The 16,800-nt window shown below is 40.3% G+C and overlaps 1 protein-coding gene across 2 annotated transcripts in view; it reads left to right on the forward strand.

Annotated features, from left to right (window-relative positions):
- The window catches only part of fbn1 (fibrillin 1), a 63,507-nt gene that overhangs the window by 19,019 nt on the left and 27,688 nt on the right, over positions 1-16,800 (forward strand). For both annotated transcript variants that reach the window (XM_077519370.1, XM_077519371.1), the window contains 23 exons: positions 1,121-1,246; positions 2,084-2,209; positions 4,365-4,517; positions 4,588-4,833; positions 4,952-5,104; positions 5,196-5,315; positions 6,029-6,154; positions 6,726-6,848; positions 8,716-8,838; positions 10,222-10,374; positions 10,689-10,742; positions 11,091-11,216; positions 11,303-11,428; positions 11,509-11,628; positions 12,213-12,350; positions 12,835-12,885; positions 12,948-13,073; positions 13,159-13,386; positions 13,471-13,596; positions 14,304-14,432; positions 15,712-15,837; positions 16,291-16,416; positions 16,507-16,629. In XM_077519370.1, the coding sequence (XP_077375496.1) occupies positions 1,121-1,246; positions 2,084-2,209; positions 4,365-4,517; positions 4,588-4,833; positions 4,952-5,104; positions 5,196-5,315; positions 6,029-6,154; positions 6,726-6,848; positions 8,716-8,838; positions 10,222-10,374; positions 10,689-10,742; positions 11,091-11,216; positions 11,303-11,428; positions 11,509-11,628; positions 12,213-12,350; positions 12,835-12,885; positions 12,948-13,073; positions 13,159-13,386; positions 13,471-13,596; positions 14,304-14,432; positions 15,712-15,837; positions 16,291-16,416; positions 16,507-16,629 (3,048 nt within the window). The remainder of the gene's footprint in view (positions 1-1,120; positions 1,247-2,083; positions 2,210-4,364; positions 4,518-4,587; positions 4,834-4,951; positions 5,105-5,195; positions 5,316-6,028; positions 6,155-6,725; positions 6,849-8,715; positions 8,839-10,221; positions 10,375-10,688; positions 10,743-11,090; positions 11,217-11,302; positions 11,429-11,508; positions 11,629-12,212; positions 12,351-12,834; positions 12,886-12,947; positions 13,074-13,158; positions 13,387-13,470; positions 13,597-14,303; positions 14,433-15,711; positions 15,838-16,290; positions 16,417-16,506; positions 16,630-16,800) is intronic.

The raw sequence follows: 16,800 nt of genomic DNA on the forward strand, positions 1-16,800 counted from the left end.
TTTTCTTTGTTATGCTGAGGATACCAAACCTGACTGAACAAATCTTCTTAGCCTTTTGTGTGTCTGTGCCTTTCTCCTTTTGTCTATCACTACTCTCCAGTGAGAACACTGGAGAGTAGTGATAGACCGATATGTTTTTTTCAAGGCCGATACAGATACAGAGTATTTGTAGTCAAGGAGGCCGATAACCGATATTTCAAAAAAATAACTTTGTTCAAGTACCATTAAGCATGTTTGTCAAAACTTTTCAAGTTTTCAATACTTTGAAGGTTTTTTGGTTTAATTTTAAACATAGAAAGTAAAGACAGCCTTGTTTAAAAACCTATGGCAAAAATTGCAGGACTTGGGTTCGAGTCCGGGCTCCGGCCTTCCTGGGTGGAGTTTGCATGTTCTCCCCGTGCCCGCGTGGGTCTTTTCCGGGTTCTCCGGTCTCCTTCCACATTCCAAAGGCATGCATGGCAGGTTAATTGGGTGCTCTGAATTGTCCCTAGGTGTGCTTGTGAGTGTGGATGGTTGTTTCTTCTCTGTGTGCCCTGCGATTGGCTGGCATCCAGTCCAGGCTGTACCCCGCCTACTGCCCAAAACCAGCTGAAATAGGCTCCAGCACCCCCCGCGACCCTTGTGAGGAATAAGTGGTCAAGAAAATGGATGGATGGAAAACGTGTAGGGAGATCCCAGTGTTAGCATCATCTTTTATAAAGTGGAAATTTAAATAATACATAAATGAAAAGTTACCTTTATCTTACTGAGGCGTGCGAATGTAGCTGGGTTTTCGTCAGGGTTCGTAAAAGCTTTCTTTGCAGACAGTCAAAAATTGTCTGAACAATTTCTTTTCGACAAGTAAAAACTGCCTGTGAGCACTGAACATCTTACGAATCCTGATGAAAATCGTAAATTCGCAACGCATTTCCCGATCAGTGAGATACCAGCTGTATAGGCCTTCAGATTTGTAAAACGGCCAATGCTGATATTTCTCAGAATGCCGGCACCGATAATCGGCTTGGTCAATAATCGGTCTATCCCTACTAGAAAAGAATCTGTGCTGCTATATTATGTGAAATATATATGTAGTCTACATGCGGCAACCATCATTAATGGCAAATATGTTGTGCTCTTACAGATGTGGATGAGTGCCAGGCCATCCCTGGCATCTGTCAGGGAGGAAACTGTGTCAACACAGTGGGGTCCTTTGAATGTAAATGTCCAGCTGGCCACAAATTCAATGAGATCTCACAGAAATGTGAAGGTAAGACTTTTACAGCCCTATTAAATCAAATGACAGAGTACACCAAAAATGACTTGAGTTAAATGTTGCATTAACAACATGAAAGTATAGTATTTGTCAAGTTGTGGTTCAGTTTATGCCAGGCGTGGTGAACTGATTATTGCTTTGTGAGCAGGGACCACACATACGTGTTTGTGTCTTTGGCAAGCCTTAAACTAAAAACGCATCCTCTCTTGCTTGTCTTTGAAACTGAGCTCATTGTAACTCTGAATGAGCTCAATTTTTTTTTCCCATCACTGAAGCTGAACCATCTGAATATTACATCCACATGTAGTTTAGAGACATTTCACTCTGGGCGTGAGTGCTAAATCGTTTTCTGTAATGGCTAACCACCACAGCAGAAGTCTTGGTAACTCTACAGCTCCTCAACTAAGACCAGTAGTGTGCCGGTGAAAAATTGGGGCTCATTAAAACATGAATATGACAAATTCCAGACCAACTTTAACTCCAGACGGGAATTGAGGGAAACACTGCGCAGTTTGTGGTATTCGTACGAATGGTAAAGTGCCTTATGCACAATTTTATGGCTGAAAATAATTGCTGGAAAACGTCTGGACAGCGTGAAATATGTGTTAAACAGTCATGTGTCACTGTATAATGTGTCTGGTGATGTGCCCAAGTATTCAATATCCCTTATGATATGCCAAATTGCGTATTCTTGGGTCATTCTGTCACAATTTGAAGTTTCCATTTCAATCCCTTTCATCAATGGTTGTGATTACATTCCATTTTATAGCTGAAACAAACAAGCAGAAATTGATTTGGAGCAAAAGAAAATCATTCCTCTCCTCTGCTTAGATCTTGATGAGTGTTCCAACATTCCGGGTGTTTGTGGAGTTGGCGAATGCTCAAATACTGCCGGCAGCTTCTTCTGCAAGTGTCCGCAGGGATACTATGTCTCCGTGGACGGCTCCAGGTGTATAGGTGAGTCCATTTGTCAGGCCTAGCTGTCATTAACGTTGCATGTAGTCTTTGGTTAGTCATGTTTTTCTGGCTAAACCAGAAATGTCAAGAAAAACAACTTGAGGGAATCATTTTGTCTCCATGACATCTCTCTTGTTCTCTGTTTTTGCTTGCGAAAGAAAGTTGGATCAAGCTTCCAGCTGGTAGAATTTAGGTCAGCTGTTTGTTTCTAGCTCCTCAACAATGAGCTGCCTTGTAAGTTTTGAGGCACACCCAACAATCAATTAATTATTCAACATTAAATCAATCTTTCAATTTTTTATCTACCCAAGACATGCTGTTCACAATTTTGTGCTTTTAACTCTGCTGGGAAAGTTTGAGGAAATGCCCTTTAGTGCTCCAGTGCATCTTGTACTGTATAAAGTCTTCCCAGATGACTGGAACCTTTTTAACTGCTGTATTTTTTTTTTTACTTTTTTTTTCTTTTTCCTTGGAGATACCAGTTGTTTTTTTTAAGTTAGGGTAGCAAGAAATAAAATATATTGTCCTTGAAAGAGGATAGTACACATTGTAGTTTACAGATTCCATACAAGCAAGTAAGTAGTTTGCACATCTGCCTTCCAGTTCTGAGGTTTTGGGTTTACATTCAGACTCCAGGCTCTGGGAATTTGCATGTTCTCAATCTTTCCAAGTTTACTTGGGTTTTCTCATTCTTCCCACATTCCCGAAAATTGTCATTAAAGGCTAAATTGTCTTTAAGCGTTAATGTGAGGATGAATGTTTGTATGATTCTCCAAGTGTGGTAAACAGGGTTCCGCTAGTAAGAATCACAAAATTAAATACAAACAGAATACATTTAAATTACAATTAAATGTATTAGAACAGTGGTTCTTAACCTGAGTTCGATTACACCCCAGGGTTTCGGTGAGTTAGTCTCAGGGGTTCGGTGGAAGTCAAGACACACACTTGACTCAAATGATTCATAACTGTTGAGAAAAAAAGTGGTCAAACAAATATGTGCAATATAAATCCACTCGTATAACAAAATGTTGGTGTTCCACAGGGTTCAATTCTGGGGCCTGTGCTGTTTTCATTGTATCTGATGCCACTGGTTTCCATCCATCATAAGAAAACAAAACGGTGGTCGTTTCAAAGTGCTCTATAAATATAGAGTTGAATTACTGTATTAGAATGCATGGAAATATCAAACGATTTGAAGGCACAGTTACAGTTCAGTTGTATTTATATTTTAAGAACTGTTTGTTTTAAAAAATTTATTTAGGTGCAATTTCTATGTAACATAATATGTGTATTACATTTTATAAGATATATTTACTGTACAATTACCATTAATGAAATCTGTAAACTTCAGCTCACTTTGACCCACGTCATCGAGGAATTTGGGTCAGAGTGGTCCAAAAAAATTCACACATACTCTAGCATATAGTATGCAAACAGAGATTCAGGCTACTCCTCCATGAGAGGATGTTTTGTGGAGGGAATGTCTGAGGCTTTCGCTCTAGTTAGGCCAAACATTTTGGTTCGATTCCTACGTTTGCCTGGAGGATCGAGCACATGTTTCTGAGTCAAACCTCACCACATGAAGACTCTGTTGGGTCTGGGTGTGAGAGAAAAAAAAAGATATATTTGTGTTAACTAGAACCATAGTCTCCTCCCACATTCCAAAGACATGCATGGCAGGTTAATTGGGCGCTCCGAATTGTCCCTAGGTGTGCGTGTGAGTGTGGATGGTTGTTCGTCTCTGTGTGCCCTGCGATTGGTTGGCAACCAGTCCAGGGTGTCCCCCGCCTACTGCCCAGAGCCAGCTGAGATAGGCGCCAGCAGCCCCCGCGACCCTTGTGAGGGCCCTGCGATTGGTTGGCAACCAGTCCAGGGTGTCCCCCGCCTACTGCCCAGAGCCAGCTGAGATAGGCGCCAGCAGCCCCCGCGACCCTTGTGAGGAATAAGCGGTCAAGAAAATGGATGGATAGAACCTTAGTGTTAGTCATGTTGATCTCCAATGCCAGGAACTGTTGACAGTGGACTCCATCTCGCGGATGACGGAAAATGTGAATCATTTTTTTTAAATTTTATTTTGCCTGTTTCCTCACCATGCTGACGACACATGGCGTGTCCTATCGCTCCCATTGATTTTGTGCCATGTGGTTTCCCACAGATGCTCGTGGCGGTTTCTGTTTCGCGAGCTTGCTGAATGGGCGCTGTGCCAACCAAAATTCACAGCTGCTGACCAAAATGCAGTGCTGCTGCGATAGCGGGCGATGCTGGTCCGATGGCTCCACTCCGGAAATGTGCCCCATTCGCGGAGCTGGTCGGACTAATCACAATGTCTCCCTTTCATGTGTCCTGATGCTAAGTCACTTATTTCCATCTCATTTTAGAAGAGTACCAGAAACTCTGCACCCAGTTCCCCGATATTAACGGTGGGGGAACCTTACCTGGACGTGGACCGGGGAGCCCTGACTTTCCGGGTGTCTACCCATATATCCCGGGCCGTACTCCTGGTCAGGGTCCAGGACCAGGACAAGGACCGGGTCGGACGCCAGTTCAATACCCAGATCTAACGCCCGATCGACCCCCAGGTCAAGGCGAGTTTCCAGGACATCTGCCAATACAGCCTCCACCAGGTACACTGCATTGAACTAAAAAATTTTGCCGTGTCAGCAATAACACATGACAGCCATAATCAGCCACCACCATCTAACGGGACATATGGAAGTGATGACCACTGCTTATTCCCATCAGGTCCAGTCATCATCCAAACCCAGAATATAACCAACATTTGCCAGGCATATCGCAACCTCTGTCCGAATGGTCGATGTATCCCCCTGCCGGGCGTTAATTACCGCTGTGAATGCAACATGGGCTTCACGTTGGACAGGAGAAACGTGTGCGTCGGTAAGTCACTGCACCATTCAGACAGTGTGTCGGTTCTTCTACAGAAACAAGATTGTGATGATGTTAAATGACACTGATGTTTACCCTGCAGATGAGGATGAATGTGAGAGAAGCCCTTGTGTGCACGGCGAGTGTGTGAACACCCCCGGGTCCTACATGTGTCGATGTCCCGTGGGATTCCAGTCCACAGCAACCAAGACAGAGTGCCGAGGTGGCTGACACACATAAACATACCTTCAGGACCAGCTCTCTCACAACTGAAATGCTCTCACATATACTACTAAAATGGTTTTGATTCTGACTACTGAAATACTCTTAATACACAACACAAACCTTTGACTACTAAAACACTATCACAATACTGAAACAATCTCACACACTGTTTTTTTTTTTTTTTTAACTAAAATTCAGTTGTGACTACTGAAACACATTTATAAAAAATATTGAAACACTCACGCACACTACTGAAACATCATCATATACACTACTGAAATGCTCCCTTATAAACTCCAGAACTTTTTTTTTCTCACACCTCTAACACCTTTACTCACACTACTGAAACACTCTTGCGTTAACTTCAGATTTTTTTCACTCACACAACTGAAATGCTCTCATGCTTACCACTGAAATACTTAACACACATCACTATATTTTTCTTTCACTCACACTTAGTGAAATGTTCTCACTCACACTGCTGAAACACTCTCACACAACACCTGAAATGATTTTAGTACTGTTTAGGGGTTTATTTCAGTTAAGTATGATGTGTAAGAGGATTTCAGTGGTGGGTGTGAGTTGGATTTCAGATGCATGTGAGGAAGTCTGAATTAATAATCAATAATCTGAACATACATGCAGGCATCTACATACATGCACATGCACACCATAGAATGTATTGTACGTGATGAGAGCGTTGTTTTTCAGACCTGGACGAGTGTGTCGCCAATGGTCGTATCTGCAACAACGGTCGCTGTGTGAACACAGAGGGCAGCTTCCACTGTGTTTGCAACGCTGGCTTTGAGATCTCAACTGATGGCAAAAACTGTCAAGGTCAGTCAACAGCATATCGGCATTTATGGAGTGCAAATGTTTAGAAAATATTTTTATTTTGCATTGAAGTCAGCATAGTCCTCTCTAATGAATAATGCTTCTCTGTGAGTCAATGCTAAGGAGACATTGGCTATTGGAGGTGTTTAAAGGCCGTTTAGTGCTAAAATGAACATCTACTCATGGCTTATCGACTGCTGAAAATTAGATTTAATGTCATTTCCCAAGCTTTTCCAGAATTACAATATTTCCCAAGTTGCAGTCACCTATTTGTTGTCATTGATTTAAGTACTCTATTAAAGACAAATACACCGGCCACTTAATGTACTGTACATGAGCACATTCTCGGAAATGCAACATTGAACTATGCTGATGCTGTCTTCTGGCTACACCATTTCAAGTTACAACCATTAAAATGATTCATTGTTGAAATAATAGACTTCTAACAATCTCTGTCCATATTAAGCAGTATTCTGTTTAATGACTGGTTTTATAACATTGTAAATAAAAATAATGTCATTACATGGTGAGCCACTGTTGGAGCATCTATTAACGTGCTCGTAATTGTCCTCAGATCAAGACGAGTGTCTCATCCGAAACATGTGTCTCAATGGACTGTGCATCAATGAGGATGGCAGCTTCAAATGCATCTGTAAACCTGGCTACCTACTTGATACCAGTGGGCGCATGTGTGTAGGTGAGTTTGTTGCATCCTTTTATGCTTACTGATACATATTAATCCTTACCTCACTTAGGCCAGTGTGTCATTGGAGTAGTTGGCTATATTTCAACAAACTTGGAGGGTGGCCACATGCCTGGTATGTTAGTATTTCTGTTATGGGCGTCCTAAGGGCGAAAAAAAATCCCCTAAAAAGCCTTGCGAAAATCCCTAAGCATCCTGGCAGCATCCCAGCTGGACATGTGGATTATTGGGGCCTGCCTGCTCTGACGTTCCTGAGCAGCCAGCCCTTCATAAACATGCTCATGTACAGGGAAAAAGGAACTTGTCGTCAAATTAACATAAGATGGAGAAGATGCAACTTTTCCACTCGTAAGTTAGATAGACAGCCATTCGAACATTCACTTTTACGAGTCTGCTGTTAGCCTCAGGAACTAAATTATGATTCTTCGAATGCCAATCAGATTATATTAGGCAGTACAGTGGACTCCTGCTATTCGCGGGGGATTGGGACTGAACCCAACCGTGAATAGCAAATTTCCGCAAGTAATTGAAGCTCCTTAAAAGTATCTTCAAACATTGGTGCACCCCTAACAATACAGTACAGTGATCAGCTCACAGCTAATCATGCAGATACCCAATTACCTGTACATATACTTCAACAACTGTAATGATGATCATACGGAATTACTGTTGGTGCAATCCGGTTTAACACAATTTTACTGCACGGTCAAACGCATGACAACAAGGTCGAGAGCAGTTTGTGCTGGTGGAAAACTGCTTCGTCGGCCGCTCATTGGGTCTGAGCGATGAGCAGTATGTGTTTAGTCCTTGTTTGGCATGACCAAACATGACATCGTCATGGCCGTGTTGATGTTGGTCGCAACTACAATGTCAATCAACTATGATAAAGAAAAGTCGAAAAGGGAAGTCAAGCTAACCGTCACGCCGCGACGTGCAACTTCAAAGTAAAATGTACCAAGGCTATTTGCATTGCCGTCAATGAATTACTGTAACTTTATTTTGAAGTTATACTTAGCGTGTTATGTTGCGTATGTTTCAGCTTCCTTGACATGTCAGAATAGTATCGACTGTGAATGCGCTCTTTGATTTTGCATCCACCCAACCAATCTGCGGAACGGGCGTGAGCCGAACCGACCACGGATCCGTTGCACCACTAATAAGTAGTGTTTTGCCATGAAAATAAAAATGACTCACGTTGTGAACTAAGTTGTGACCTTTTTTTTGCCATATTACAGAAAATAGTGAATTGTATGGAGCAGCTACTTTGCATGAACATTTGATCTACCGCTATTTTATCTAACACAAAGACCAACTGTCATCCAGTGCCCTCTTTCCTTCAAACCAGAAAGCAAACCTAAGTATTAGAATTGCTAACAAATACACTAAAAGATGATTTGAATACATGTTGTTCCACTTGGCCTTTGGTATGGAGATGCTGACCTAGTTAAGTCATTGGGTGTGTGTGAAGTGTGCTGACGTATGCGTCATTAACGAAACGTGAGTCAGAAGAGTCCCTGGAGTCGCCGTCTGTCTCAGAAAACTGAAAACCATCTGCACGCTTGCAGCATTATCGTTTATCACGATCATCAGTGTGATACGCTCAGGACCATGGTGGTGAGAGTTCATGGAATTGAATCAGGGCCACGGCTTTCACTACAACTTTCAACCAGTCAAGTCATACTCACAAGTACATATACAGCGCTGCAGCTAGAAGTGGATTTAACAGTCTGTTTTTTTTTCGTTTTTTTTCATGCCGAGAGCACACATGTTGAAAGAAAGTAGTTTAACGTAACTATTTTCAAATTTCTCCAGTAGAAAACAAAAAATAAAATCCCAACCACTTTCATGTATCTGCTTCCAGACATTGATGAGTGTGAGACTCCAGGTATGTGCATGAACGGCCACTGCGTCAACACCGAGGGATCTTTCCGCTGTGAATGCATGTCAGGGATGGCAGTTGGCCTGGATGGACGTGTCTGTGTTGGTAAGGAAACTCTCCTGCTGCATGTGGACAAATTTAAACTCTTCCTCGTCATTAACATTGAGGAGCCAAATTCCAGTCATATTTTCTAGGGATTTAACGATATCCAAACATTACGATACGATATTATCACGATATGAAGCTCACGATACGATAATTATCACGATATTGCTGGGAGGTTAGCGATATTTAAAAAAGGTTACAATATTGTTAAAAAATAAATAAATAAACAAATTAAATAAAAAAAGAGCTCATACCAAAAAAAAGCACAAAATTGTGCTTTTGTACATGACAGCAATGCATATAAACAACCTACAATCTCTAATAACAATTACTATAGAGGCACTTACTTGCTAATGTAAACACACGTTGAGTTCCTCCACATGTTGACTCGGTTCACACAAATTATGTTCCCCTTCATCTGACAATTAGCGTACATTTTAAACATAGAAGGGCCAAAACATCCCTAATGAAAATTAAATTGCACTAAAAAAAAAAAAACGATTCAGAGGGTGCTAGAACTGCACAAAAGCAAATCAACCCGACTTTTTTTTAACAGATGTGTTCCTTTTAAATATCGTGAACATGACGACGACGATATTGTGGCAGTTTCAATATCACAATATCACGATATTGCCCTTATCGTTACATCCCTAATATTTTCTAAGGTTAGCAAGATAACTTATTAAGAAATCCCTTTAATGCAACAAAATTCAAAGTCCGATTTAGTTAACAATGCACTACTGTAAATATTTATTATGCTTCAGCCTCCAATGAAGAAAGACAAAATTTAAGGTCTAAAATGATGAAAGCACATTTTCAGAGACTTACTTTACTGGTATGTGTGTAAATGTTTGGCCACTTTAATGAGACCTGAGAGTTTCATTATTTTGTTGTATTTCCATGATAACTGAGTGATTATTACAGTGATACTGACCTGCATTTTATACACATTAATCTAGCAATTTGATTGAAGAAATCATGTAAAGCAATATACAGTATCGGCCAAATCAGTGTTGATATCTATTGATGTAATTCATCTTGTCAAAAGAAAATTAAATATGTTATGCTTTATCACAATCTCATGTGTTCAATCTAATTAAGAACAGCTTTGCAGGCGTAAATTTCATCCTCCCAGCAAGGGGCATCTCTGCGTGTGTTGTTTTGGAAATGATGCGTTGTTGTTTGGTGAGCGTGAGCTCTCATCAGGGTGATTTCAGCGCAGCAGAATGCCTCAAACCTCCCGACATCATGGAGAGGGAACAACCGCATGTTTTCCCACTGTTGTTGTTTACTCCCTCTTGCCTCCTTGTTTCTGTTGTGAGTCCTCCTCCTAGATTCTTCTGCCTCATCTGTCACACACTCACTCTGTTTGGTATGACACAGACACACACATGCGCAGCTCGTGCTATGGTGGCTACAAGCGTGGTCAATGTGTTCGGCCTTTATTTGGAGCTGTGACCAAATCCGAGTGCTGCTGCGCCAGTATTGAGTACGCCTATGGGGAGCCCTGCCAACCCTGCCCACCACAAAACTCTGGTAAGAACATTCAAGTCACATTTGGAGTCACCTCCCACCTCCTTAATTCAAAACACAACTATTTGACTCCGAATGTCCCAAACATACTGGTTTCAGAAATGAGACATATACACACATCAAACAGCCAATTCTCAATTCAATTGGTCCCACCAATTCAAATCTCTTTACAGAAGCCAGCATCGCACCACATTAAGGAGACATCTTAGTCCAGGCTAAATGACAAAGCATATAAACGGATAATAACACAGTATTAAATGTCTTGAATTTGAGAAAATGTTATGATTTGACTGACCAAACTGTGTGTTATGTTGCAGCTGAGTTCCTGGCTTTATGTCCAAATGGCATCGGCACAACTGGAGATGGAAGAGGTATGTATGCAACAGTCTGTTGATTCTTTATTATTGCGACAGGGCTGCATAAATCAGTTATTTGAGTATTATTTCTATTTTTATGGCTCCCGATGGGGACAGTCGTGGCCAAGTAAAGGGTTTCCAATCTTTTACTTTATGTGCTCTTAACCTTGTCAGTGAAGAAAAAAAAAAGATAACCATTAGATACATGATTACCCATTAATCAAGAATATGTATGCTGATTTTGATAATAAAAGTTTTGTTTCGGAACAGATCCAAAGTAGTGTTTACTATTACCATCAATCAACGATTAGTGGTTTGTTCTTTATGCATGAATGTGTAACTGGCTGTTTTTTGTCTTCTCAGATATTAACGAGTGTGCCCTCGACCCGGATGTGTGCCAGAATGGCGTGTGCGAGAACATGCTGAGGACATACAAATGCAACTGCAATGAAGGCTTTGAAGTAGACCTGTCAGGCAAAAACTGTATCGGTAAGTGGGTTGGCTTTTCACCAGGCAGACGATATTGTACATCAAATCCTTGCAGGAGCAAAATCTTCGTTTGTGTTTCTCTTCAGATATTGACGAATGTCTGATAAACAGCCAATTGTGCGATAACGGCCTATGCAGGAACACACCTGGAAGTTTCACCTGTCAGTGTCCCAAAGGATTCAGCTTGAATTTGGAAAAAGATATCTGCGAAGGTCTGAGATGCATTCACTTTTAATAATGCCATCGAGAGCAAATACATTATTGATCATTTTGGTCATTTTGTTTCCTGCAGATGTGGATGAATGTGTGTCTAGTCCCTGTGTGAACGCAGACTGCGTCAACAGCAAAGGGTCATTTGTATGTTTGTGTTCATCGGGCAGTTCGCTGGACAGCTCTGGGCTTGAGTGTATTGGTAAGTAAGTATACTTTTTTTAGGGATGTTTGATACCGATATGAAGTACTAACACCACTGGTACTTTTAATACATAAAATTCACACCCACAAAAACAATGAAAGATGATTTTAAAGAAAGACGACTAGCATTTTCCATAAATTGCATGAAACTAATTTCTAGTTCCTGATCCTAAAACAGCCACAAAAACAAAACCGATACTTGGTGTTGGTACTCAAGCATCCCTAGTTTTTTTTTGTTTTTTTTTGTTGTTTTTTTAAATATCATTGCGTCAGATCATTAGCATAATATTTAATTTGTCAACTGAACTAAAAAACTCGAAAACAATTAGGTCCAAAAGGCTCTTCAGTCTTCATTTTCTTCGATAATGGCACAGTACAGAATACAGTGGATATAAAAAGCGTACACACCTCTGTTCAAATTCTCTGTTTTGTTTTTGGGATATAACACATCACAAAATATATGACAATAAACTGGAAATCAGAGGTGCTTAGACTTTAATTGACTCAAATCACTTACATGTACTTTTTTCTACATTACCTAATATAAATTGATATTCTATGTTTATTTGTCGGCTGAATTAGAGACGACTAAAAGCACTTGTTGGCTGAAGATGGTAAATGATGTCTGTGAAGTCAACATCAACGGGGCAACTCTCAAGTCGCACTGCTGTGCCACACTAGGAGTGGCCTGGAACAGCCCTTGTGTCAAATGTGAAAAAGGTAAACTCGCTTATTAAAGAAGAAGTTAACAATTTTTTTCTTTTTTTTTTTTTTTCCTTTTTTTTACAATATGTTCAATGCAGCGCCACTAGTCTAAATGTGGTATTCAGGTTGATTTTGTGTTAGTGGAATATCAGTTAAGCAGCAAAATCCAGCCATTTTTATCCATCTCAGGGGTAACAACCAATCACAGCTCAGCTTCAGAAAACAGGTGAGCTGTGATTGGTCGTTGCTGAGCAACTGTGATGTCATCTTCAGTCGAAAGCAATTGGCAAAATGGCCACCCCCATGAGATGGATACAAATGGCTGGATTTTGCTTCATAACTCATAATCCACAAATGTAATATTAATCAGAATGTCATGTTTAGACTAATAAAGTCACATATAACATATTAATGTTAAGAAATGTTTGAGGTTGATTTCCACTTTAAAGTTTGCTTGATTCAGGAAATCACCCTAAATTGCTTTGTGTGCCTTCCTCAGATCCCATCTGTAGTAAGGGCCTTGCTCGAGTCCGAGGAAATGTGTGTGAAGGTAAGTTTTGCTTTGACTCTGTGTCTGGATCTGAACATAATTCCACTATATGTTTCAATCAGATGTGGATGAGTGTCAAGTTTTTCCTGGAGTGTGTATCAATGGCAAGTGTGTCAACACGCATGGCTCCTTTTTCTGTCAATGTCCTCCTGGAATGACTGTTGATATCAGCGGCAGAACCTGCATCGGTAGGTATCACAAACTCCTACCTGATGTATCTGAAAGCATACATGTTGAATAATAAAATGGCTACAAATGTCCGTTTACTCCCAGACTTGCGAACAGAGCAGTGCTACCTAACACATGAGGATGAACGCTGTGGAGCGCCCATCTCCGGAAAACACCGCGTGGATGCTTGTTGTTGTTCAGTGGGAGTAGCCTGGGGTCCAGAGTGCGATGAATGTCCGGAGAAAGGTACTCCGGAATATGCTCAGCTTTGCCCTCGTGGACCGGGCTTCTCCCACCGTGGTGACTTCATCAATGGCAGACCCTTCCTCAAAGGTATTGCTATTGTCAAAAGTCAAGATATAACCCACACTGCATCCTGTTTCTTCTTACCTCTCCTTGTCACTTATCCCTTCTCAGATATAAACGAATGCAGGATGATCAACGCAATTTGCTCAAATGGGAAGTGCAGGAACACCATCGGAAGCTTTCGTTGTCGATGCGATAATGGATATGCCTTGGATTCGGATGAGAGAAATTGCACTGGTGAGTAACAATCAAGTAATCACGTCATACTTGGAAAACTATGATCCACATAATCGTTGAACAACAGTCAGATTATTTCGGTTCAATAAAACATACAGTTACATACACCATCACGTCTCTAACACTTGAATTTATTTAACTTAGCACATATATCTTGTTTAATGTGCCCAACTCATGACTAAGTATCCATTTCTAGACCAAGTTTGATCAGTTCAGTTCAATCATTGCGATTTATTTATTTATTTATTTATTTATTTGTTTATTTATTCATTCATTCATTTATTCAAAATAAATATTATTTAAAGTATTAAAATATTTAAAATATTTTCCTGACTTCTTTTATACTGTATATATGTGTCAACTCAATGCAAATCCACTCAATTATATTCCTGGAACCACCACAGCTGAAACAAAGTGCTGTACATAATTAAAAATCGAGCCTAAAACAATTAAAAACAGTTCAACAATAACAACGTTTACGCAATAAAAACAAACAAGACACTAAAACAAGGACAGTCTCATGCTGTGTTGATTGATATTGCTGTGTTGTGTTGATTCATACTCAAAAATGTTTGTTGAAATATGATTTCCCATGATGTTGCATTTTATAAATATTCCTTCTATATTTTGGAAGAATGCCAGCAAATCAATAACTCCTCACTGTTGTTGTTGTTTAATATTTTGCTTTGTGTCCTTCTTCCTCGTAGACATTGATGAGTGCCGCATCTCTCCTGACTTGTGTGGACAGGGTCGATGTGTCAATACTCCAGGAGACTTCGAGTGCGAGTGTTTTGAAGGATATGAGAGTGGCTTCATGATGATGAAAAACTGCATGGGTGAGAGATGAATCCTCCTTTTCACACACTTGAGTAATATAATGGATGTGCAAGTTATTATTATTATTAGTATTATTGTTTTTATTATTATTATTATTATTATTATTCCTATAACAATTTAGGCATGAGAGAGAAACTTGACCGGAGCAAAGTTCTGAAAGCCTATTATGACTCAACCATTCAGGTGTTGAATGCAATGCTCTACCAGGGGTATAGTAAGTCATCTGGAGCCCCAAGTAAAAGTCATTTAATGCAAACATGTTCTCTAATGTTTATCATTACGTCATCAAATATAAAGTGCAAATGTGAGAACATTCTCCTATTTGCTGAACTGGATCCCTCTTGAGTATTGTTATGAAATGAATCATTACAAAGATTTTACTGTAGTTGATAAGCACATAAACCAACATTTAATATATTTTAAAATTTTTACCATTTGAGATGAACATAGTTGTTACTCACTCCCTGAATTAAGTCTGCACATGTGCGATGAGAAGATGGAATAGTCCATTGCATGAAAAAGGAGGAGGAAACACTTGAAATGGTCGTGACCGATACAGCATTGTGGTGTGATTTTATGCACGTGAATTAAGACTGAAACACTAAAAATTGCTTGAAATCAAAGAAAATTTTATTAATCAGTTTTTATGAAATATTTGAGGGGCCTGGAAAACTTGAAACCCTGAAAAATTTCTTGTGTTTGCCTAATAGTAAGTGCACCTCTGTGCTCTACTAACATGTCAGACCTGGAACTTACTGTTTATATGGCTGATGTAATCTTAATGTAAGCCTCCATGCAGTCCTTGCAGCCCGTCACTCAAATCGTTTTTCATGGGACCATAAAGATAATTGCCCTTTATTACATAGTTGAACTCTCAATGCATAATACAGTAATGCACATGGACCCGCCATAAACGTGAATTTATGTGCAGCTTCCAGTCTTACCATCTGAGAAAATACTCATTGCTGTATTTCTGTTCTGAATTACGTTTGGCCAACCTGATTAAAATACTTGAGCAAAGTGCTCACTAAATGTTGAGCATCAGTGCTTTTGTTGGCTGAGGATGTTAGCCCTTGATTGGCAACACAATCACACAAAAAAAGAGCAGGTTGGGTTAACAGAGGAAGCCAGACTTAATGATTTATGCGGCATTTAATGAATTACTTCATTTGAATAAGTCATTCCTAGTCACTAAAGTCACATCCAGCCAGCCAGCCAGAAGTTTTTTTTGTTTTTTTTTTCCGCATATATATCCAAGTCTTTCTTCTTTCCAATTAGACATCGATGAGTGTGAACGCAATCCGCTGCTGTGTCGGGGCGGCGAGTGTGTCAACAACGAAGGCAGCTTCCAGTGCGTGTGCCCCGAGGGACATGAGATCGCTCCCGATGGCTCGGCCTGTCTAGGTGAGTGATGAGCTTGTCAGAATGAAGAGTTGGGCGGACCGTTCAAAACCTTTTCATTTGGGCCTTTATCCATTCCTTTGGCAAATGAAATTCCCACTTTGGCTCTCTGGCAATAAAAAAAAGGTGTGGATAGATGATGAGTGGGGAAAGCTTGTCATCAAGTGGACAGTTAGGGTGACAAGTGTTGGCGCCTTTCCGTCCTTCTGTCTCAGAGCTCTGTGTGCTCTCTGGAGCTCAGTGTATGGTCCAAGTGTCTGAGTCAGGTCATTAGATGCTGATAGATGCATGAGAACCAAAGACTTGACAATGGCAAAAAAAAAAGTGAGAAAGAAAAGCACAAGATGTAGTTTAACTATGTTTAATATGGGGTGCGTTTTGAGCGTCGCAGACTCACTCTTTACAGATGATATACAATTGAAAGAAAGTAAGTAAAATGTTATTTACTCTCCCCAGACATCAATGAATGTGAGCTGAGCGACAAGCTGTGCCGGCATGGCCAATGTGTCAACATGATTGGACGCTACCAGTGTGTCTGTGACACAGGTTACAAATCTACTGTGAACAGGCTGGACTGTGTGGGTGCGTGCTCAATATATTACTTACATATAAACATATTGACAATACATGTTAGCAGTATGTCATGTTTTTCTGTTTGTTTTTTTGTTCCAGACATTGACGAATGCACCATTGAGAATGGAGGGTGTGAAAATTTTTGCACAAACTCTGAAGGCAGTTATGAGTGTAGCTGCCATAGCGGATACGCTCTAATGCCTGATCTGAGAAGCTGCACAGGTAATTAGCATATGCCACGTTTTCATACTTCCCTCTTCATGTGCATCATCTACGAGGCTTACTTCATTTGCAACCTGATGCATGTTATTAACAAGACATTGTTACAAAAGTGCTTTTTGTGTTTAAATATTCACATTTCAATAATCGACTATTGCTGCATAAAAATGATGA

The sequence above is a fragment of the Festucalex cinctus genome, chromosome 4, assembly GCF_051991245.1.
Source record: "Festucalex cinctus isolate MCC-2025b chromosome 4, RoL_Fcin_1.0, whole genome shotgun sequence".
In the NCBI taxonomy this organism is placed as follows: domain Eukaryota; kingdom Metazoa; phylum Chordata; class Actinopteri; order Syngnathiformes; family Syngnathidae; genus Festucalex; species Festucalex cinctus.